Source organism: Euphorbia lathyris, chromosome 7 (assembly GCF_963576675.1).
Source record: "Euphorbia lathyris chromosome 7, ddEupLath1.1, whole genome shotgun sequence".
NCBI classification, from domain to species: Eukaryota; Viridiplantae; Streptophyta; class Magnoliopsida; order Malpighiales; family Euphorbiaceae; genus Euphorbia; species Euphorbia lathyris.
In genome coordinates, this window is record NC_088916.1 from 77,962,517 (window position 1) to 77,986,682 (window position 24,166).

General features: G+C 33.8%; 2 protein-coding genes across 2 annotated transcripts; one reads left to right on the forward strand and one right to left on the reverse strand.

Moving 5' to 3' along the window:
• The first annotated feature begins 3,485 nt into the window (after positions 1 to 3,485).
• LOC136201121 (large ribosomal subunit protein eL21z/eL21y-like) lies at positions 3,486 to 5,264 on the forward strand. Its single transcript, XM_065991704.1, has 2 exons — positions 3,486 to 3,779; positions 4,812 to 5,264. Exons 1-2 carry the CDS (start codon positions 3,543 to 3,545, stop codon positions 5,067 to 5,069), a joined length of 495 nt encoding a protein of 164 aa, XP_065847776.1. The 5' UTR covers positions 3,486 to 3,542; the 3' UTR covers positions 5,070 to 5,264.
• Positions 5,265 to 6,410: 1,146 nt separating this feature from the next.
• On the reverse strand, positions 6,411 to 15,033 carry LOC136200710 (protein ALTERED PHOSPHATE STARVATION RESPONSE 1-like). The gene is made up of 4 exons (XM_065991133.1): positions 14,051 to 15,033; positions 12,008 to 12,177; positions 9,688 to 9,911; positions 6,411 to 7,241 (listed from the first exon to the last, which is right to left on the reverse strand). Exons 1-4 carry the CDS (start codon positions 14,895 to 14,897, stop codon positions 6,560 to 6,562), a joined length of 1,923 nt encoding a protein of 640 aa, XP_065847205.1. The 5' UTR covers positions 14,898 to 15,033; the 3' UTR covers positions 6,411 to 6,559.
• Between the last annotated feature and the right edge of the window lie 9,133 nt (positions 15,034 to 24,166).

Below are 24,166 nucleotides of genomic sequence, written 5' to 3' on the forward strand. Positions count from 1 at the left end.
CATCCGACAGCCATTGCTACGGATCGGAAGTTAGGACTGATGAGACCGGTTCATGAGGTATTTCCGTATAGTCATCATTTATTGTGCACATGACATATTAATAAAGATGTGGAGGATAGAGTAGGCAAGTTGAGTGGAATGAAGAGTTTCGGTGAAGTTTTTAAGAATTCCAAATGGAAACGTATAATTGAAGCCCAGGGTCGGCTTGCCTTCTAGGCAGCCAAGGCCACCGTCTAGGGCCCCTAAAACATGAGGGCCTCATATATATTTTAGTTTGATATGGATAGAATTTGGAAAAAAAAAATATCATATTATGTTACAAATTAACCAAAAAAAAAAGAAGTATGAAAAAGTAAAAATCAGATAAAACAAATTAATGGCCACCACATCTTTCTATCCAAATCCAATGTATTCTATCCAAATCCATATATATATATATATATATATATATATATATATATATTACCGTTTATAATAAACTGCAACATCAATAATTTTTTTTAACTCAAAACAATATAGAAAATAGCTATATATACTCATGTAATTTTTCTATTAAATTTATTTACAATTTCTCATCTATTTACAAAAATAAAATTTTAATTCACAACTAATCTCCATTAATTTACATGTCATTTTGGTAATTTATTTTATACTTCGTTTTAATTTTTGGGTTTAATTTGGTATATTGCTTAAAAATTATTTGCCTTCTATTATATCTCAGGAAAGATTAAATGAATTAGCTTTATTATCTATTGAAAATGGAATATGAAAATACATTGAATATAAAAAATTAATTAGTAATTTTGCATCTCAAAAGGCTAGAACAATTTTTAGATAAATATTAAATTTTTATTTTATATGAATATATAGTTTCTTTCAATTCTAAGGTATTTCTACGTCAAAAAGGAGAGTATTGCATATAAATATATGTATATGTATGTCTATAATTTTACTTATATATAAAGGGTCTACATTTCGTATCTCGTCTAGAGCCTCGAATAGTTCCAAGCCGGCCCTGTTGAAGCTCCGACAGTAGCCGAATATGAGGTGGCAGTGGTAGCCATGAAGAATACTACTACCAACTGGCCTCGTGTGATAGAGTACGTGGAGACCACATGGCTAGTGCATAAAGAGAAGTTTTGTCGAGCATGGACGAACAAGGTGTTGCACTTAGGAAACACCACAACCTGTCGAGTGGAGAGTTCATATGCACAGTTGGAACATTGGTTGAATTCATCTACTGGTGCACTTGATACAGTGTGGGCAAGGTGCACAAGGACATTGAGGCTCAGATCGAGACGATCAAGTAAGACATTTATTCTGTTATTTAATTTAATCTTTTAAATTGTAATACATTAGTTTTGTAATCCTTTACTGTATATAATCAGATACTCACTCAAGGACTCGAGAAGAAGAACTGCGTTGGCTCACTGTCAACAACCTTTCAAGTATCTCAACTTACACGTTTCACATTACTGCTTGCGTGTACTGAATGATGAGCTCAAGCGTATGCGCGGATTGAGTATGGATGTGGTAAGTGAATGCGGATGCGTGTTGCCAATGACTTATGGCATTCCGTGTGCATGTGAGCTTAAAACGTATATTGACACAGATGAATCGGTCCGTGCTGACCCCATCCTTTTTGGAGATCTCTTGCGTTTGAAGGGTTGAGTGACATACCAGTTACTGCTCTAGTATATGTTGACGGGATCACCGGTTTTTTCACTCTCTTGTGGAAAAGGTTGAAAAATTAGATCCTTCAATGGTGCGTAGCATATCGATGATGATTCATGATCAGATAAACTCGGAACAAAGTGGCTTCAAAGAACCTGAGGTCAAAGACACTGTTAGGGATAGACCAGCAACGAAACGAAATCCGAGTGCATGGGAATACAGTCAGGCACCACGAGGTCAAGCACGGTCCTCAGGTTCGAGGAGTAGTCGTAGTCGAGGCCGATCCTCATCCTCATCTGTGCATAACAACGAGATGCCAGGTATATTTTATTTTAGTAATATATATGTTGAAGTTAAAGTAAATATTTTTTTTGATGAATTTCATATATTAATATTTTCAGCCGGATTTGATGCGGATATCGCCGGTTACCACCATTTACATCGGGTTCAAGGTCTCATCGTACCATTTATTACTCGATACCATGATGTTGTAACAGATGGTAACTGTGGATTTCGTGTTTTAGCCGATGCCATCATCTATAACCAGGAGGAGTGGAAGCTGATGAGAGTGATTATAGAGAATGAGATGCGGGCAAACCGTGATTTGTATGCGCCAGTGTACGGGAACGGATTCGATGCTGCCCTCACACGTATTAAATGGGTAGGAGTGGGGTGTAGTGAGTCCCACTGGATGGTGGGTCCGGATGACTTATATGCTGCTGCATTTGTTTTGAATGCAGTAATGTTCCTTTTTACTACATCACAGTTAGGATGTTGCACTATACTGCCGATGCGTTCGGACGATGGAAGACCACCAGAGCGAGAGATTGTGATTTGTCATTTGGGGAGTTATCATCACTACATACGTCTTTATTTAAGTCCTGCATTTCCAGTGCCTCCCATTGCCACCCAATGACGTATATTTCATGATCCGAGTGTTCGTCAATTGGACAATCTATACGTTGAAAGGAGAGCGGCTTGGACTAGATTATATTAGTTTTATGTGTTGTAATTAATAATATTTATTCATGAACTTATATTATTGTTACTGATTTTAGTTAAAATTATATGGTATTTTTATGTTTTAAGTACAATTTTGTAGTTACGGATTTAACGGCCTATTTACGGGTTTAATAAGCTATTTTTTTTACCAATCCGTCATGCGGACGTGTGGCTATCACGCCTCACCGCGTGGTCGGGCGTGATAGCCACACACCTCACCGTGTGGTCGGGCGTGATAGCCAAACGCCCGGCCTTGTGGTGAGGTGTTTGGCTATCACGCCCGACCACGCGGTGAGTCGTGATACCACACGCCCGCGTGACGGATTGGCAAAAAAATAGTTTTTTCCTCCCCAAAACTCATGAAAGGGTATTTTCGTCATTTCATGGGGCTATGGGTGGGGATTTGGGGCTGAGTTTAACAACACCCAAGATAAAGGTTATTGAAAAAGGAAAAGAGGAAATTACACCAAAAATCATATTTTAATTTTTATTTACAATTATGAAAATTGTTTTTATGTATTTTATCATTATATGATTTTAAATCTTAAAATATCAAAATATCATAATTTTATTTTTGTTTTTGTCAAATTTTCAGTTATTAAGTTAAAAACATTTTTAAAAAAACTACCAGATATGACATTTAAATAAATTTGTTTAAGGGTCCAAGATAGTTGTAAATAATTTATTAATTCTGACCATGGTGTAATTTACTCAAAGGAAAAACCGTTCCACTATTGTTGATCGGCCCAAGGTCTATCGGCCCAAAAAGAAAGCCTTTATAATACGATTAGGGTTTTGCATTTATATCTTCTTCTTTTACTCTTCGAGAGCTAGCCATCTAAGCAGAGACTAGAGAGTAATTGAAAATGCCGGCTGGACATGGTCTCCGTTCTCGTACCAGAGATCTCTTCGCTAGGGCTTTCAGGAAGAAGGGTTATATCCCCTTGACCACCTACCTGAGAACCTATAAGATCGGCGATTATGTTGATGTTAAAGTTAACGGCGCCATCCACAAGGGTATGCCTCATAAGTTCTACCATGGCCGCACTGGTCGTGTGTGGAATGTCACCAAGCGAGCTGTCGGTGTTGAAATGAACAAAGCGGTAAAACTAAACTTGCTTCAATTTTTTTTCCTGATTAGGATTTTAATACCGGTTGCTTTGTGTTTTTTGCGTAGCTGAAATTGATGAAGTGTTTTGATAAGTCATTGTGTTATCTGTTATTATGAATCGATTTGTTTTGTTTCGGATTTAAGTGTAGTTAGTGGTTAGTTTCTTATTGTTCTTGAGTGTTTAGTGTTTGTTGATTTGTTTGTGAGGTTGTTATGCAGTTTGATTTCTGGTAGATATATATTATGGTTGAAACAATACTAGGTAATATGATTTAGCAATTGATTATTATTTTGGGGTAAATCATTGAAGTTTGAGGTCTATTTCATACAATTATGAAATTTTTGAACATCCCATTTGATTTCAACAAGATAAAAAACTCACTAAGTGTCATGCCGGACATGTATGCCTTTAAACATTCTGAGACACAAAATTTTAAAAGTAACATCCTTGTCTGATATGGTGCTTAGATGACATATAGTTGTCTTGATTCTCTGTCACGTGTACATTTCTGTGAGTTTTCATTCACAAACTGGCCGGAATGATTGTATTGAAATCAAATTTGAAGTTCAATGATTTTATAAAAAAACATGAAGTTTAGTGATCTTTATGAGACATATCCCAAACTTCAGTGATAGTTAGGGTATTTTGCCCTGATTATTGTCCTGTTTGTGTTGCTTATTTTTGTGGAAGTTTAATATTTGTTGGGAGAATTCGCTCTTAGTTTTAGCTTGTGATATTTCTGTATTGAATTAGTTACTCACTGATGCAATTTCCGTGTACATTTGGTGTCACAATTCTTGGTGTTCTGTCATTGGCTCACATTTTTGACATATTCAAGGGAAAACTTGCTCTCTGTTTGTTACAGAACAGATCAAGTTAATGGCTTTGAATGTGAAAATGCTGTGATTTAATTGTATGAATTCCATCTCTTAATCACTTAATGGGTTTAACCTTAAATATGTTATTGTAACATTGTTTCCTATATGCTGCTTGTATGCAATTAACGATGTATTCCAATTACAGGTTCGTAATAAGGTCCTTAAGAAGAGGATTCACGTCCGGATAGAGCATTTGCAGCCATCTAGGTGCTCGGAAGAATTTCGCCTAAGGAAGAAGAAGAATGACGAGCTGAAGGCCGAGGCAAAAGCCAAGGGTGTAGTGATCAGCACAAAGAGGAAGCCAGAAGGTCCTAAACCTGGTTTCATGGTGGAGGGTGCGACTCTTGAAACTGTTACTCCCATCCCATATGATGTTGTTAACGATCTCAAGGGCGGGTATTAGGCATAAACTATTTAGATTTCTTTATTCTGTCTGCTTGTGTTGTGTTTCAATTTTTTTTGTGAGATTGGTTAAATTTTGAAGAAAGCTTGCATCTTCATGTATGCATGTTTTTACTGATTTTGCTAGTTGGATACAATGGATGTTTCTCTGTTCAGATTTATATAGTTTTTATGGGGTTTACAAGGTTCCAATTTATTGATTTTCTTACTCTGCAACAGTTTGTGTTATCAGATTGTATGAGAAATTATACTAAAGGATGTCGTGTGCCGGGCCAGGTTGATGACACGGCATATAATTTAGCGGTCATAAAATTTAGGATCTAGAGCTTATATTTTCGGGTTTAGGAGCCTTGGTGCAATGGTAAAGGGTTCGATTCTTAGGAGTGGCCTCTTGCCAAAAATTGGCAGAGGAAGGCTTGCTCCCAATACACTCTTGTGGTGGGATCCTTCCTCGGACCCTCGCTTAGCGGGGATGCTTAATGGACCGGGCCGTCCCTTATTAGTTAAAAATATACAAAAATTTAAGCTAGACACTATTAATATGTTACATTTTGAGGTTTAATGACATTAAATTATTGATCCGTTACACGGATGATGTGGATGCTGCAATTGCATCCTAAGACTCTTGTTCCACGGAACAAGATGAAGGATTTAATGTGTTAAATTAAAAAGATTATGGCATATAATTTAAGGTCAAGGGTTTATATTAGTATATTATAAGATGTGTGCCGACTCAATAATTTAATAATAAGTTATACTCCTTCCGTTCCACAATACATGTCTTTCTAGAGAACTATTTTTGTTCCACGATACATGATATTTTGCTTCAATTTATGCACATTAATTTACTTTTACCAAATATATCTTTATTTAAATTGACTTTTTGCCTTGGGTATAGATAAAGTTATTAGTGGACCCAATTAATGCAAGGGTAACAAAGTTTTTTATTTAAAATTAATTGTATTTTTTAATTAGTGTGCATTAACCTTAAAAGACATGTATTGTGGAACAGATGGAGTATAATTCAGAGTCTTTTTCGGGTTTAAAGTTGTATATAAATAATTACTTAAGAACGTACAATTTTTAAGTTTGACCATGCTAATATGCTATTGGTTGAAGCGTAACATAATATTAAATTATTACTCAGGATTATGTGGTGCATCGTTATGTAGTAATACCTCTCTACTAAATTATTACTCTGCGTGGATTATATGGTGCAACGTACATGTTGTAAAACCTTTCCTCTACGAGGGTAGACGGAGGGATGCGACATTTTGCATCCGCGGGATCTCAAAATGTTTTATTTTTTCACAAAATTGTATATGAAATATAAATAGATGTTTGACACAAAATAAATAATAAATAATACAAGTGAACATTATTATATTCTGAAATGGAATCAAAGAATACAATAGTTAACTTACTCCAACTAAAGTTTATTCCGTACACTAGAATTTCAGCTCAAAATCTCTAACCGCATAGATGGAATCTCTAGTTTAACTGTCCTGATGACGTGTAAAGTTCCTCGTAAATTTCCACATTATTAACAGAAAATTTCTCGAGAGCTTTAAAAACATGTTCCATACCAAACTCCAGACTACTATTCTGTATCACTTCACTCTGATGTACACCTCCTCCCGAAATAGCAGCCGCCGGAAACATCTTCTTGTCTCGAGCTTCAACGACTCTCCGCATCATTTTCTCTTTTCTTTCCAAGATTCTCATTCTTTTCTCCAATTCCTTATCTTCCGACAACCTTTGTTGCAAGTACACATAATGTCTTTGCACGAGTTGATCTACAACCCCGAACAATCCATTCATCGCGTTTATCACTTCCGCCTCCGAGATTCTGCCTACAGCGTGAGACCACCGGTCGCAGAATGTAAATATTAGCGCCACCGGCCGAGTTTCGTCGGACATTTCTTCGGGTTTGTGGGGGAGACATTTTAGAAGCCAATTATTCAAGGCCTTGACATAGCATCTTTGGGCAGTTATCCAACTAGAGAAGTTGAGATTCCATTTTTGAATCTCAAGCTTTAACTGAATTGCTGATTCCAAATTAGATTCGTTGAACTTTTCATTGGATAAAATAGAATCTAAATTTTTGGCTTCAACAATAGCTTTAGATTGACATTTATGACATTCTTGCATAGCTTTCCACATTTCAAGCTGCCTGTAACAACAACAATATCAATAATTACCCGTTAATTTTCGATATTAATCGGCTCATCACTAAAAAATTCGATGCGATTGTGTTCCACATGCATGATTCGTATTTTGGAATGCTGATTTGGATTATTTTTAATGGAATGTAGAGCAAAATAGCGACCGAACTATTAGTGAGATGTTGTTGATATCGAAAAATCAATCTATAAAATAATCCGAGGAGTTAATTGTGTGCTCCATCGTGTCAAAAATAATCCAAGTCAACAATACACGATAGTATTCGTGTCACTTTGACGTAATTTTGAACACAATTGAAATTATTAACGAGGGGCTAGGTGTTATCGAAAATAAACAACTAGAGGCCCTAGAGACCTTATACATAAAATAATAAAAGTTCAGAGACCTCAAGATACATTTTGCTTTTTGAAAACGAAATAAATTAGAATGTGTTATGAGCTTTGTAATAGAAAATATTTATAACACACCCGATGCACTATGTCATTCGTACAATGGACTAAAAGACCCTAAATTAGTCATAAATTTTTCAAAATCCTCAATCAATAAAACGAATACATTTAGCATAATACATAATTATCTTATCCTCAACCCGACTTGTAATATTATTACCAAATCTAAACATGTAACAATTTCTATACTAATTAGGACTATTCTAAGTTTGTATAAGGGTCTTATCCCGTATCGAAGTATGGAATCATAATCTACGTTACATTCAATACTCCATATTATTTCTAAGTCTCCTACTAAGCATCAATGTTCCTGTATTATACCCGGACACTAAACTCTCTATTTTGCTGACTGAATGTCACCGTAGACATCCGACCTATAATTAACGAATTTAAAATTTTATGGCAGAAGATACTTCCATGTCTATGAATATGTAATTGAATTTTTTTTTGTGTATTTAATGTTGGAAACTAAAGTTTCATACACAAGTTCGATAGAGTTCCCCAGCAACCAATGGTTGCTCAAGCTCACTCCCGTCTCCTCTAGATCCATCCCTAACTATAAGAATATTACTCTTACCGAGATATGGAATCACAATCTATATTATTATTTCCACTCCATATCATTTCCAAGTCTCCTATCGAGCATCAAAGTTCCTTCATTGTCTAGACTCAAACGGGATGTCAGCCGTGACATCCAACCTCCATTTTGAAAATGTACTTTTCCTCTTACAATTGAAAATGCATCACATATTGTGTAACAAGTATGCAAGACTTGATTATGAAAACCAATTAATGTTAAATTGAGTTCTAGTGTAAACAGTAAATTTTAATTCGGAGAAGACCCATTTAAAGAAATTAAATCCTAAAATGAGTTTTTTAAAGGAATTATTTCCAACTCAGTAAGTGTTGGGTAGGGATGGCAACGGGTAGGGTACCCGCGGGTAGTGCCAATCCCAAACCCTTACCCGTTTATATTTTAATTACCCGTATCCGTCCCATTACCCTAACGGGTATATTTTTGCATCCCATACCCTTCCCATTTAATTCGCGGGTACCCACGGGTACCCTTACCCGTTAAGAATCAATAAATAAAATAAAAAACATCATAAATTTAACAAAGTATAAATTTAATAAATCATTTATCTAAAAATTGAATAAATTAAACCTTAATCAATAAGAATAAGTAGCTTAGTGGTATCACTAAATGGTTAAAAAATAAAAGTTGGGGTTTAAAATCTTAAATATTACATCTAAAAAACAATATTTTTCTTAATATATAAAAGAATTATGACGGGTAACGGGTACCGGGTACCCTGGGGGGTATTCCCATACCCGTCCCATTACCCTAATGGGTAATTATTTTGATCCCATACCCTTCCCATACCCTTTTATACAGGGTACGGGTAGTCCCATTAGGATCGGGTAGTATCGGATACCCGCGGATACACTACCCGTTGCCATCCCTAGTGTTGGGGGTATAATTCATTTGGAGGGGCTGTTTTTAACTCTGTAACTAAAAATAACCCATTACAGCGGATCCATTATTGTACTGGTGCCATTACGGTGGGCCCACCATCATAATGTGTCTATTTTTAACTATAAAGTTAAAAACAAGGCCCAATACATCACCAGCTCCCTGAACTTTTCCATAAAAATAGATTGACTCTTTAAACTTTGCAAGTTCAAGGAAGCTAATATACTTTTATCGACACGTTTAGGGAGTTGGTGATACGAAATAATCAAATTCAAGGAGCTGATAAGACACTCGCAAAGTTTATGAAACCAATCTACCTTTATGGACAAGTTCAAGGAACCGGTGATTATTAGGCCTAAAAACAATTCCTTCAAGGAAATTATTTTCTAACCATTATCAGATTGAAAATAATTCTCTTAAAATACCTCTTTCTTGGATGTTTAACCTCATTTGAAAGGCGTATAACGAGTCTCCAACGGAGTAATGAGATAAATTATATTAAAAAAACTTACTTGTGAATAAGTAGAGTGATGAATGGCCACAATTCATGGTTCCTTAGCTTATTGATAGTAATGGAAGTGTTGTGAATGACTTGAATTGCAACTCTGATTTTAATAGATAATGTTCTTATCAATGTTCTTGCTGAATCAACTTTCTTCTTTTCTGCACCTTTCTCATCCATGTTTTCAATCTGCTTGTAGCTTCTTGCAAGCACAATTCTAAGTTTTTCCTCGGACTGCAATACGAATTTAGAGTAATGAATGATATTTCGATTGACATGAAATCGATACATAAATTTTTAAATTAGATTAGAATTGACTTAATAACGCGAGGATTACACAAATATTTAAAATTATATCTTCTGAACATAAAATTAGATAGCCAGCCTTTCAAATTATGAGCCCCAGGGAGAAATAATAAATTGTGGGCAGTGACGGAGCTAGAAATCCATATTTTAAGGAGGGTTAATTTTAGTCCTGCGGTTTGGGGTAATTTTTCAAAGTCGGTCTGAGCAATTTTTTTTTTAAATTCCAGCACGCTAAAACTTTATCGTTCTGGTGTGTCGGTTAAAAAATTAAAAGTACCCAATATGAATGGGGTAACATATTTACCTTTCTATGAATTCAATGCTAATTTCTTAAATATGTTATCATTTTAAAATTTTTATTTTATTTTTAGTTATAAATTTTTCATAATTTTGTTATCAAAATAATAAATTGATTTTTTTATGAAAAAATAAAATAAAAATGAGTTTCAAAGTGTTATCAAAATAAAGAGTCCATTAAAAATAATTCATAATGGTAACATAATTTATAATTATTTAGAAAATAAAGTTTAAATAAATAAATAAATAAATTGAGATTAATGGGATTTGACCTCTAATTTTTACAGAAAGAACAATTTTATTCACCAGTTACCTATCATTTGGATCTAAAAAAAATATAACATTTTTTTTATTATTTAATAATAAAATTAGAGATTAATATTTTTAAATTTAATGAAATATTTAGATTTTTTTTATCTAACTTGTATAAAATACAATATAATTTTTTTTACTTCTATTCGTATGGTTGTGATATGTTATTAACGAGTGATAAAATGACGCAAATGTAAAATATAGATGATACAATTTATGACCAAAAGGACAATTTGATGAATTATTTTATAAATTGACTCAACTTGTCAACACTAGGAACAAATTTGTTCTTAGTTGCCAATACAATAGATAAAATTACAACATTTTAGATGCTAGAAGTAAAATTGCTCATATATTTTTACACTTAGAGTATCTCCAACAACTTCTTAATTTGATTCTTAAGTTAAAATTTGAGAAGAGAGAGTTAAAATTAAAATTAAGCTCCAACAGCTTTTCAGTGGCTCCTCAAATTACTAAGGAGTGAATATAACATTAATTAATAATTTTAATAATAAAATAATAAATAAAGAGCGAATATAAAAAGTATTATTAGAGGTGATATGTCATAATAGCCACTTTTAAATCGATAAGAGTCAATTATTTATATTATTTTTAGAGATTACACTAAAAGTCTCTTGGAGATACTCTTATCCTTAAAAATAATCCGATCTTGAGAAATATTTATCAATCATACCAAAATTCATAATATGTTTCAAACTAGAAGTGGCAAAAGTACACACGACCCGATTGCACGACACAAAATCGACACGCAATTTTAGTGTTTGGGTTTAGCTTAGTAGGTAATGTGTCATTTTTTGGTTGACACGAAACTGACACGCAAATTTTTGGGCTGGGTTAGGGTTGATATGAATCCAAAAACGACACAAATATTTAAAATTATTGCTATATTCTTTCGTACTTTTATATGCCACTTTATTAATAAAGATCATAAAATTATAATTATTACTTACAAATATGATTCGAACTTCCTAAATTGTTATAAACACATTATATGATCCATTAACATGATATTAGGACTTTTCGATTGTTAATGTTAACATACTAATCTAAAAATGACATAAAGTATTTAAAAATAGTACGATATCTTCTCATATTATTAAAATTTATCATTAATATATATACATAACAAAATTATATATAACTCGAAAACACGACACGAAATCAACACTAACCCGAACAAATTAACACGATTGTGACACGAAAGTTTTTGGATTGAGTTTGGATTTACTATTTTTAACGCGAATCCGAAAATGACACGACACGAATAAGACTTAACCATAAAATTAACTGATCTATTTCAAACCATTTTTTTTCAAGAGTGAAGTAGCATTCATGCATTCCAAGAAGAAGTAGTTGAAAAATAAAAGTTATTATTGGAAAAGAGTAAAGCAAACCTTGACTTGATGATAGAGTTTATTCTCCCACATGCATAGTTTCTTGAGAGTTGAAGATAAATTAACTTCAACTTCATCACTTCCAATCTTCTCTTCTTTTGAGTCTATATTTTTACTTGGTATTACCAAAAAAGAAGAACTAACCACTTGCAACATCTTTGAAGAAACACCTACAAACAAATCATGTTCGGCTTGTCAAAACGTATGAAGCAGTGTTTAAAACATCGGTTTCAAAAGTAAAGGATTCAATAATGAATGAATCATTAGGTTCAGTATCCGTATCTAATACTTTTGACTTCTAACATCGGTATTGGAAATAACGGTGTTAATTGTTGTTCTAACTTCCTAAGTTGTACTAACATATAACCTGAACCCGATGATTCATTAATTGGGTTTTTTACTTTCAAAATCGATGTTTCAAATAGCTGTTAGACTTGAATTTATTTTAATAGGATAAAGTTTATCCCTATGATTATTGAAGTAGAATTGATATAGTCTTCACGTACGAAACAATGCAATCTTAAACTTATTGTTTATGAGATGATTCTATTTTAAATCTCATTAACGAAAAATGAGAATTTTTTTCATGTGCAATTCATGTTCTGGCCACCCTCAAATATCTAGCGTTTTGGTCAAATAATAAGACTTGAAATTAATGAAGTTTGAAATTGCACCGTATATTAAACATCAGGCTTAAGATTACTCTTTTATAAGGGTAACATTTTGTCATAACAAAACCAGACATTAAACCAGATTGATAGTAGTGTCATGAGTCGCCTTGTTAACCAAATGACTCGATTGGTCAAACCGAATGACATAATAAATAAATAATATATGTAGTTGATTTAAAATTATAAACCAACTATACATCACTTATACATCAATTATAAATTCAAATTGTTTGTTTTCAAATATAACTTAATAACCTCTATAGATTCATTCCCACCATATTTAAGTCCGATAATAATAATTTCTATATCAAACTATTAGTATTTCAATAAAAATTTTATGTTTAGGTTAAAAAAAGCCAGTGGATTATGAAAACAATGAGACTTCAAATCTAATTTAAAAAGACATAAAAAAACATGATCATTCGAGTTCTGATTGAACCGTCAAATTTCAGGTCATTGGAGATTAACAAACCTAATATGATTCAAACTAGAAACCAAGATTATCAAACCCGGACCAGACCGGCCAGTTCAACCTAGTTCGATTGGAACCAGTCACAATTCTGGACCGAAAGTGATCCGGTGTTTAAATCTTTAAAAATCATTCAGAACCGCTCAAACTGGCCGATTCAACCACGAACATTGGATCTTTGGTCTATAAACTCTAATATTCATAACTACACTACCATTTCACTTATTTTATTATTAACTATTTAAAAATAAATAATAATGTTATAAGTTAAATAATTAAAATATGATTTAGTTTTTTTTATTTAGATAAATATCATTAAAAATTTATTTTATTTTTCAATATTAATAATTTAATTAGTATATTTCTACCAAAAAAAATAATAATTTAATTAGTATTTAAATTTTAAATATATCTAAATAAATTTTAAAAATATAATAAATTTAAATTTAAATTGAATTATAAAAACATATTTATATATTAGTTATTAATAAAATAATCATTATTAATTTTAAAAGTAATTTTTTTCATTTTTATATTTATTTATCATATTAAATTTATTAATTTGATATCATGTTATGTTATTATGTTAGTATACTTTTATGAATATATGAATTCTACATGATTTTTGAATACCAGTTGAGCCTCGATTAGATCCCGATGAAACGTCAAACCCTTAACTCTTCGTCTTTTCTGGTTTGGTCCGGTTTTAACAATCATACTAGAGAACTAATTGATTCACGATTCGATTTGTTAGACCGGCCAATCCAATCCGAATCAGACAACATTTAAATTTATTTTCTTTTAATAATCATAAGAATAAATTTATAGCTTCTACTTTATTAATCAAGCTAGAAATCCGAAATTAAGCAATAAAAACAGAAAAGAATGGAGAAAAAAACCTACTTTGATAGATGGAATTTTTGTCATAAAATCGGAATTTTCCGGTGTCAAGAATCTTTAGAACTTCATTTCCTGAATCTGCAGCTCTCTCAAACTCAGCTTCAATTTCTCTTATAATCTCTATGGAGCTTCGATTCTTATCCTCCGTTTCCTCCGTTTTGATCTGTTTCTTCTCCGTTTTGATCTGTTGCTTCTCCGTTTTCTCCACATTTTTACTCTGTTTCTTCACTTCTTTTTCCGACTTCTCAGAATCTCCCCGGAAACTATCTTCCGGGCGATTTATGTTCGGAGTTTTCTTTTTCAGATCATCAATCTCTTCCTTAACAGGAGGCAAATCGTATCTCTCATACGCATCAAAGAAATTCAAAAACTCCCAATGTGAGCCACTCGGAGGCGGAGGCGACGGAGTTATCCACGTAGAACCACCGTACAGCAACGGCGCAGCCTCAAACAACTCACCATTACCCCCAAAATAATCGTACTTATCATCTCCTCGAGAAGCCGGATTTTGAATTGAGTGAATTAGATCTCCGAACTCTTCAATTTCATCCTCAGAATCCGTCGGAAAATCCAGATGCGCGTCTGAATTCAAATCGTGATTCGGCGAAGGAGGAGAAGTAGAAGAAGACGATAACGACGACTTCAACGGATTTGATTTCGCCGGAAAATCAATTTGATTGAAGAAACGGCTGAGGGAAGGTCCGATGGATTTGAGCGACTGCAAGTAGGCGACGTGAGCGTCGGCGAAGGCGTAGCTCTGGTAAAGAGCTTCGTCGAGAAACTTGCAGCGGTCGTGGCAGAGAGAAACCACCGGGAGGTGGTCGATTCTTGAGGTGGAACAACCCATCATGGAATGGTAAGAAGGAATTCCGGTGACCGGAAAATTAAGAAATTAGGAAGATTGGATTTGAATTAGGAAAGGAGATTTAATTAAAGCATAAATTAGTGAAGAGAAGTAAGGTTTTGTTTTATGGAGTGTGTAAAAGGAAAGAACATTGGCGGGATGTGCATATAACGTCTCTTTTTCTTAGTACATTTATCCATGCTCTTGTTTTTTATTTTTTGGTGGTAAGATATAAAAGTAATTTTATTTGTAATGGTATTAATAGTATAATTAATAGACCTAACATTGAAAAATTATGTTAATTTCAGACATTGTTCATGGAAATTTCTCTACAGTCACGAACATGGGAATCCAGTATGGGGGCACTGGGAGCAATTGCCTCCATTGACATTTGTATTTTTTTTTTAAATCAAGGTATTAGTTTTGAAGTTTTAGAACTTTGCCCCATTCATCGATGGAGGTTTAGGGTTTACTGGTTCTATAATTCAGGATGAAAAATGGTTTTAAATTTAACATTTCTTTTTATTTTTTTTAATTAAGTTTTAAAGCAAAACCACGTCGTTTTATTTAATTAGAACTTCGTCGTTTTGGTTACAACAAAAATAAAAAAAATAAAAAGTAAATATTTAAATGTAAAACTAAATACGTCCTAAAGCAAACCATCGGTCCCTCTTACTCTTTTTAATCTTTTTAGTTCTTCTTCCTCAATTCCTCTTTCTTCTTAAGTCTAAATTGAAATCCCTAATCCTAACTAAGATTAAATCAAAATCGGCAGCCAATCCCTTCGTAGTTGGATCGTTGATCTGGCACTCCATCTCCGATTTTTGCCTCCCTGCTTTGGTACTTTTTTGCTCTTACTTGAATTTTGATTTTATATTTCTACTACTATTTTACTTGAACTTGAGCTTTGATCTCTGGTTTTCTATAATTATTATTTTTTGGATAAAAATTATTTTAGTTGTATTGTTTGGCCCCATGGGGGAGAAATCCTGGATTCGCCCCTGGTCATGAATAGGGTTGTAAATGAGTCGAGCGGTTCATGAGCGGTTCAATGATCGGCTCGATAAAAACTCGGTTCGACTTGTAAACAAGCCGCTTGTGAGCACGATTTACTGGCTCGGTTCGTAAACAAGCTGAGTTTGAGCAAGTCAAAATTCGGCTCGAAAGCTCGATTAGAACATTTATAAATAAATTTTTGTTTTGTAGAAAACTATATAGTTTAGTATTAGTTAAAATATCTAAACTTAATATTATTTCATTTGCTATTAGATAAGTTGGTTCACAAACATAATAAATAAGTAATAGACAACTATTTGTAAGCATTTGATTTATTTATTCACGAACTTTGCTTGTGAGCTTGTTTATATACACAATTAAAGAGCTATTTGCAAGCAAACTTTATAAATATAATTAACGATTTACTTGCAAACAATTAATGACTAGATAATTTTCTTAATGAACAAAGTTCAAAAAGGATTTTGGGCTCGAAGCTTAGTTCGAGCTCGTTTATTTTCTAATGAGCTGAGCTAGACTTGAGCAAGCCAAAGCTAGGCTCGGGCTCAAGCTTGTTAATTTTATAGCGAGCCGAGCTTCAGCAGGCCAAAGCTCGGCTCGGCTCGATTACAACCCTAGTCGTGAATTCTGTTATTTACTTCATTTGTGCAACATATTGTATACATATCTACGCATTTGCAATGTGTGGATCTCATCTTATACGGATTCTTATTGGGTGTTTTGCACGTATTGGAAAATTTAAAAAGAAAAGTTTTTGAGTTTAAAGATATTATGTTTCCAAATCTGCTTTAAAATTGTAAGAACGTAAAATTCTTATTTTATAAACCAACTGATATGCAACTAGTGTAAACACGTGGGAACAAAATATTTGAGTTTCTCAATAATTATGAAATTAGTCTAATTTGTCAAAGTTAGGTTGTCAATTATACTATTTAGGCTAATTAATTTATTAGTCCCTATATTTTGATAAAACACACTGTTTAGTCCCTATATTTTCAAAAACACATGGTAAAGTCCCTAACGTTTTTCTCAGTGAACTGTTTAGTCCCTGCCGTTAGACTCTCATGAAGATTCTGTTAGTCAATTTGGATTTGCGTTCTTCTTTTCCTTTATTTTCATTTCCTTTAAACTCTAATGCATCTGAAATCAATTTTGAATGTTCTTTTTCTTGATTTTCTTCTTAATCGTTCAAATTCGTAAGCATTGTATCGGTTCTTTTTCTTATTCTCCATACAAATAGCTTCTTCTTCTAAATTGGATTTCCTCTTCTGAAGTTTGAAGGTAAATAGTAAAGGGTAATTTCGTCATTTCTGAAGTCATAAACGGTAAAAAAATCTAACAAACAGACGGAAGGACTAAACAGTTCACTGAGAAAAAAGTTAGGGACCTTACCATGTGTTTTTGAAAATACAGGGACTAAACAGTATGTTTTGTCAAAATATAGGGACTAATAAATTAATTACCCTACTATTTATTATGTTAATAATAAAATTGTTCTTGTAAGACAACAATATATGATACGAATTCGTGACGATAGAGTTGATTTTGATCTTAAATCAACGAAAGTTAATCTCAAATATATTATATAGGTGAGAAACCTTGCTCTCAAAGAGAATTTTGTATTTGATTGATAAAAGTTCTTCATTCTTACAAAACTTAGGGTCCAAATACATCCCCTAATTAAATGATAAAAGACCACAAACCCCTTTGTTAGTGTTACAAAATCTATATACAAACTAAGGGTAAATAAGAGAAAGAAAATGGCAAATCTTTAATTAGACCCCAATGGCAAAACATCAATTAATACGTGGCAAAATAGTATTTAGATTGAAGCAGGATTGTGACAGACTTGTCTCTTTGATGGCGAAGGAAGCTCACATGGCATATGGTCTATCTGACACGTTGTGTGGTTAACAAAAATGGGTTGCTCAACACGGTCTTGGTGATGTCCTCGGTGGCCCTTCAAATAGAGTCACAAGGCGTGTTAAAAAAACCACACGCCATGTGAATTTGTGCAAAATTTCTAAGAGCTTCGACAAGCTAGCCACACGACATGCGGCCATGTGACATGCCATGTGGTCCTTCAACCATCACCTCCTTCCTTCAGTACCATCCTTACACGACATGTGGCTTATGTGACACACCGTGTAAGCCCTTTCCTGAGCCTTGACTTGGACTTCTCAAGGAGATGCCCTCATCATTCTCCATTTCTTCAAAAGAGTTGAACCTCGACTCACTTTTAGTAAACTCAAGAGATCCATCCGGCTTGTACGAGCTTGGATCACGTATGTTGAAGGACAGTGATACCTTGCCTAGCCAATTCGGAAGAGCCATATGGTAGGCATTGGCATTGACCCTCTTGGTTACCTTATATGAACCATATTTCCTCGGTCAAAGTTTGCTACTTGGTGCATTAGTGAGCATCTCCTTGCTTAGGTATACCATCACCTCATCCCCGACTTTGAACTGAAGGTCCCTTCAGTGCTCATCAACCTTCACCTTCAACTTCTTATTCCGCTCTTCAAGAGTTTCCTTCACCTCTTGATGTATTTGTTGATATTCATTAGCAAACATGTGAGCGGTCATATTTCATTTGTCTCCTTTTGGAAGGCCTATAATGTCTAGAGTATGATTGGGGGTCTTCATACCATCTCGAAATGCGACTTTTCCGTTCCCGAATGGACGGCTCCATTGTAAGCAAACTCCGCTTGGGCCAATACCAAGTCCCACATCCGTGGTTTATCCTTACATTTGCTCTTTAAGAGGTTTCCTAAAGTATGATTGACCACCTCGGTTTGTCCGTCGGTTTGAGGGTGGATGGTTGTGCTAAACTTCAAGGTAGTATCAAATAGATCCCCCAAGGCACACCAAAAGTGGCTTAGAAACTTTGTATCTCTATCCGAAACAATACTCTTAGGTACACCATGCAACCTCACCACTTCCCGAAAGAATAGTTTAGCAATAGCCGAGACATCATTGGTCTTCCAACATGGTATTGATGTTTCAACATAGTTAAAAGACGACAACCTTTACAAATATTGGTTGTTGTGCTTTCCATTGCAAAAAGTTTGATGATGTGAGTTTCTTTGATAAACTATGAGAGAGATTGGGTCGAGAAAATTGAACTGGGGGATGAGAGAATGAGAAAAAGTCAAACATTGTCGAATCAGAAGTAGAAGATTAGGTTGAAGAGGTAGACATTCTTTTGATGTTTTAAACTGTAAAAGACTGACACCATACCATATAACAATTATATATTTAACATATTCATACACCATGTATTATCATTAATGAATCCCCAATATATACGAAGATATCAACTATATCAAGGAGATAAATCCTTTTCTAATCACGTAACACAACCTTGAATTAACTATTGAAACCAAAGTTCAATAAAACTGCTAATCGAAGATTCGATCTTAATCCAATACGGACTGCTTAGACCAAGCCGAAACACTACTAGTCCAATACGGATTGATAGTCCAAACCAAAATGTTATTCTTCCATTATATAGAAGCTACATTAATAATCTAGAAATAAAATAAATTACTATTAAAAAAATAAAAATAAATAAACTACGATAAATTCTTAACTCGACCTAGGATTATAGAGTGGCAGTTCAATCCTTTATTGTAACCAAGAAAAGTTTAATCCTTAATTAGTGAAATTAGTACACTGTTATTATTATGAAGAATAATTTTCTCTATTAATAAAACATGTATTATCACCGTTACGGTGGTTGATTGACATGAAATCATATGCAAATTAATTATTCTTTTCATATTATGATTTTGTCTTTTGTTTGGATTTAACTTGTATGTACCTTTCTCTCCATAGCAAAAAAAAAATAAAAAATAAAAATAATGGTGATGGGCATGGGCATGCCCACTCACCACGAACAAACATAGAATTGACTGCTTTTGCTAGAGCATGGGCAGCCGAATTCGCTGAAAGCTTAATAAAGGAGATAAAACACAACACTAAATCTCGTAATAAGTGAATACAATCATAAATAATGTCAACTAAATACGAATGACCTTCTAAACCCATTTGAATTGCCTTGACTATGACGAGACAATCTGACTGAATTTGATTTTTCTCACTGGGACGATGCATCTTAATCCAACTTAAAGCTTCTTTGATAGTCATGATCTCGGCTAGCTGATGACTGAGATTTCATTGAAATGCTCCCATCTTAGCTAGAATGCATTTTTCAGAGTAATTACTTGATGATGCCATAGATGGAAAAAAGAACTTTTGATGCAAGAATTGAAAAGAAAAGAAGAAACTTGTCAAAGAACAACACAAAACCAAATTTGTCAGATGACAAGACCTATATCCGTTGAACAACAGTGGAGATGAAAGAACTCCAAATTTCTATTTTAATCAATTTAATTTGAATAGTAAGAATCTCTAATTTAATCGCTTAAACCGGATCTCTGGTTTTTAATTAGAAAAGAGGTTACTCGAAGAGATGTTATGAGTCCAATTACAAAATGAATCATATATATTTGCATATGATTGTGGATTTGACGAAGCCAAAAAGAAAATTTAACTTTCATACTAACCAATAATACCAATCATAATGTTTTAATTTGATAACTTTCCCTTTTACTATAATGATGGGCAATTTTAATTTTCAACTCTTTAGTAATTATATTGATATATGCATGCATATATATTACCTTGGTGAAGTGAAAGCTGTAAAAGCCATATCCATAAAGATAAAGCTAAATCTCACAAGGATAGATGTAATGCATTTTCAATTAAATTATATAGAGAAAATTATAAAAATAAATATTGTGGTTGGTCCGATTTATTAAGATGGTTCTCATGATTTAAAAGTTTACAAACATGGGTCATATGCTTTTTGAAATTTCTAAGAGTTAATTTTTCAATCAAACAATACTTGTAGTTTAATTAATTTGCGAAGTTAGACCTTATATTTTGAGTAATTTGTAAAGTCAGTACTTTTAATTGTTCCAAATCGCTCTTTTTAGAGTAAATAGTCACTACAATAATTTTTGATAGAGCGATTGAGTTTATAAACTGCATAAAATACAAAACCCATATTTGTAAACTTTTAAACCACGGGACAGTCTACCAAACCAAAAGATTTGCTTTTGTAAATTTTCCAATTTTGTAATTCTAAACTGGAAATAATTGAGATACAATTTTATTGTTTTATATGTATATATAGGCATAATACCTTTCCAGCCCCTCGACTTGTCTCACTATTGTAACTGATCCAGAACTTAGACTTGTGATAACTGGCCCCTCTCAACTTGTTTATTTGGAACAAATAACACCTCAAATTGGTAAATATTTGTGATTTAGGGAGTTTTTGTTGCCCTTTAGTTAATGTATCAGTAGATTGGATAGATATAGCAACCGATATTTTAGAAATCTTTTATTTTTTATATAATATTACATTGAATGTTATTTTTGGGTTTAAAGGTTATTTGTTCCAAATAAACAACTTGAGGAGTTATTTGTTCGAATTGAACAACTTAAAGGGTTATCACACGTCTATATTTAGAAGGTCAATTGCAGTATTGGGATAACTTGGGCGCCGGGAAAGTATTGCCTATATATATATACACACTTTTTCCAAAAACATTTTAAATCTTAAACCTATAATCTATAGGTTTAATAATTGAAAAGTTAAGATGAGTTTGATGATGGTGATTTTGAAAGTAAGTTAAAAAGGTAGGAGGTTGAAGTGGAATTCCAACTCAAAGGGAAGTTGTCTGTACATTGAAGTTGCTGTAGTTTTATGTTTTTAAGGAAGTAAATGAACAGAAGATGAGTAAGCATGTTTCCCCATTATAAGCCATGTCTGCCCTAATTCCTAGGAAAAGACATACCTTTTGCTACCTAATGCCTTTAAAATATTTACTTAATCAAATATGGCCCTAGTAACAAACCCACTTTTTAAAGTTTGGATCCTCTCTAGTTTCTCAATTATATGATGTGTTATAAATTTATTGGTCGGATGTATCGATAACGTGGAACAGTTTAGTCCTGGATGGACGGCATCGAGATGGAAGGTTTGTGCAAAGGGTGATTGTGAAGGATGATGATAGAAGTAGAAACGAATTGAAACTCACGTTAGAAATGGAGAAAGAGCGTGTTTTCGATATATGTAGACATGGTTTAAAATCGTGAGATATAAATAATGAGACTTGGATCAAAGCAGTAATATTTATATGGTTTCGGGTGTGTTGGTACACCTCTCAAAACACCTTCTGCATCATGATGTTAACCATTTATTGCTTTAAAACGGACATAAAAACCTAAAAGGTACGAAGTGTTACATTTGGTGAGTTGAAAGAGCTAATATAATGCACAAGATGAGTTGAAGAGACTAACCAATGCCATGTAGGCACATAAAGGGGCACAAAGTGTTAAATTTGTTGAGTTGAGAGGGTTGGTAGGTTAGCCGCTAAGTAGATGGCTAAGTGACAAATGAGACAAGTTCAGGATGCGGCGGGAGTATTAAGCTTTTATATTGATTAATTTATCAATTAATTAATATAATAAGATCTATGAGATTCATGAATAGACATTTTTAAGTTTTTACTGTGCTGTCTAAAACGTTTGTGCATGTTTTATTTCCCAACAACATCTTTGTTGACAGCTGTATAAGTTGACAGCTCAGCTTTGTAATTGTTAATTTGTTTTTTCCCTTTTCTGTACTCTGCTATATAAGCAGTACTTCTCTTCAATAATATTCATTCGGTTTTCTCCTTTTTCATTCTCTCAACTGATTCAATATGGTATCAGAGCGCAAGGTTGAGGAATTCATGCTTTTTCAATGGTAAAGCATTCATATTCCTATCTACGCGCATTACAGACAGAATTCGAAGATGAGAGACTTGAAGATGATTTCTCTGATTCATCAGTAGAATCAACCGAAGAAAATCAAGACGATCACTCTGATTCTTCAGTAGAATCGATCGAAGAAAATCCGACAGCATCGCATCCGAGATTCGAGATGAGTCACAATGATGAGAAGATTCCAGATCCGTTTCGCTCAACGCTACAAACAGAAAATCCTGGTTTGATTCTGGTTCCTACGCTTCTCAACACTAGGAATTACATCTCATGGAGTTATGCGATGATTCGAGCTCTTCGAGCTAAGCGGAAGCTTGATTACATCTTAAAGGAAGATTTCGAACTAAAGGAAGATACGCCGGAGCATATTCGCTGGGAAGAAGAAGACAACCTTGTGTCCTCCTGGATTTGCAATTGTATTTCAAAGGAGTTTGCTGAAGGTTTTCTCTACACTACTTCTGCATATGCTTTGTGGAAGAATATCAAACAACGCTTCGGTGCGAACAATAGAATCCTCTTTTTCCGTCTGAAACAAGAGGTAAACAGTATTGTTCAAGGTTCGATGTCAGTTACTTCTTATTTCACAAAGCAAAGGAAAGTCTGGGATGAAATGGCTACTTTGAGGCATATTCCTTCTTGTAGTTGTAGAGTTCAGAAATTCTGTAATGAAGATCAATTGATGCTGTTCCTTGGTGGCTTAAATAATGAGTTTGAGCATGTTAAGAATCAGATCTTGTTGATCGATCCTTATCCAGAGTTAAATACAGCTTTCTCTATGGTTCTACGTGTTGAGAAACAAACTGACTCAGAGAACACAGTAGAATTTTCTACTCCAACTGTTAACGCAGTTCATAATCGTAATGATTCTCTTAAGAAGAAAACTGCTCTTGCAAAGGCAGATAAGCAATGTTCACATTGCAAGAAAGGAGGTCATGTCAAGGAAGAATGCTTCAAAATTGTTGGCTATCCAGAATGGTTCAAGTCGAACTACAAAGGAAAGAAGCCTCAAGCAGCTTGTGTAGCCTATGAGATTGATTATCCATGTGAAGTGCAAAATGATAAGCTCACTGAAGGCTCTTCTTCAGGAATGTTTGATAAAGGATTCTCTGAGATGATGCAGAGGGAAATGCACAAATATTTCAGCGGCAAAGGCACGGGAGCTACTGGAACTGATTTCTCTGCTTTTGCTAAGGGAGATTGCAGTGGTATTGTACACTTTCATGCTCTCTCAATTAATCCTAATGTTGTTAAAACTAGTGATAATCAAACATGGATTGTTGATTCTGGAGCTAGTGCTCACATGTGCAACAACAAAAATTTGTTTTCTAGCATTCAGAGCCTAAGAATGCCTAGAAAAGTTTATTTGCCAGATGGATCAACATAAGCTGTTACACATTTTGGAGTTGTTGATATCAACTCACAAT

Coding starts and splice junctions, on each gene's coding strand:
- LOC136201121 (XM_065991704.1), top strand. CDS start 3,543: ATGCCGGCTGGACATGGTCTCCGTTCTCGTACCAGAGATCTCTTCGCT. Junction 3,780..4,811: donor GTGTTGAAATGAACAAAGCG/GTAAAACTAAAC, acceptor TTCCAATTACAG/GTTCGTAATAAGGTCCTTAA.
- LOC136200710 (XM_065991133.1), bottom strand. CDS start 14,897: ATGATGGGTTGTTCCACCTCAAGAATCGACCACCTCCCGGTGGTTTCT. Junction 12,178..14,050: donor CAAAAATTCCATCTATCAAA/GTAGGTTTTTTT, acceptor ATTTGTTTGTAG/GTGTTTCTTCAAAGATGTTG. Junction 9,912..12,007: donor AACTCTATCATCAAGTCAAG/GTTTGCTTTACT, acceptor TTCGTATTGCAG/TCCGAGGAAAAACTTAGAAT.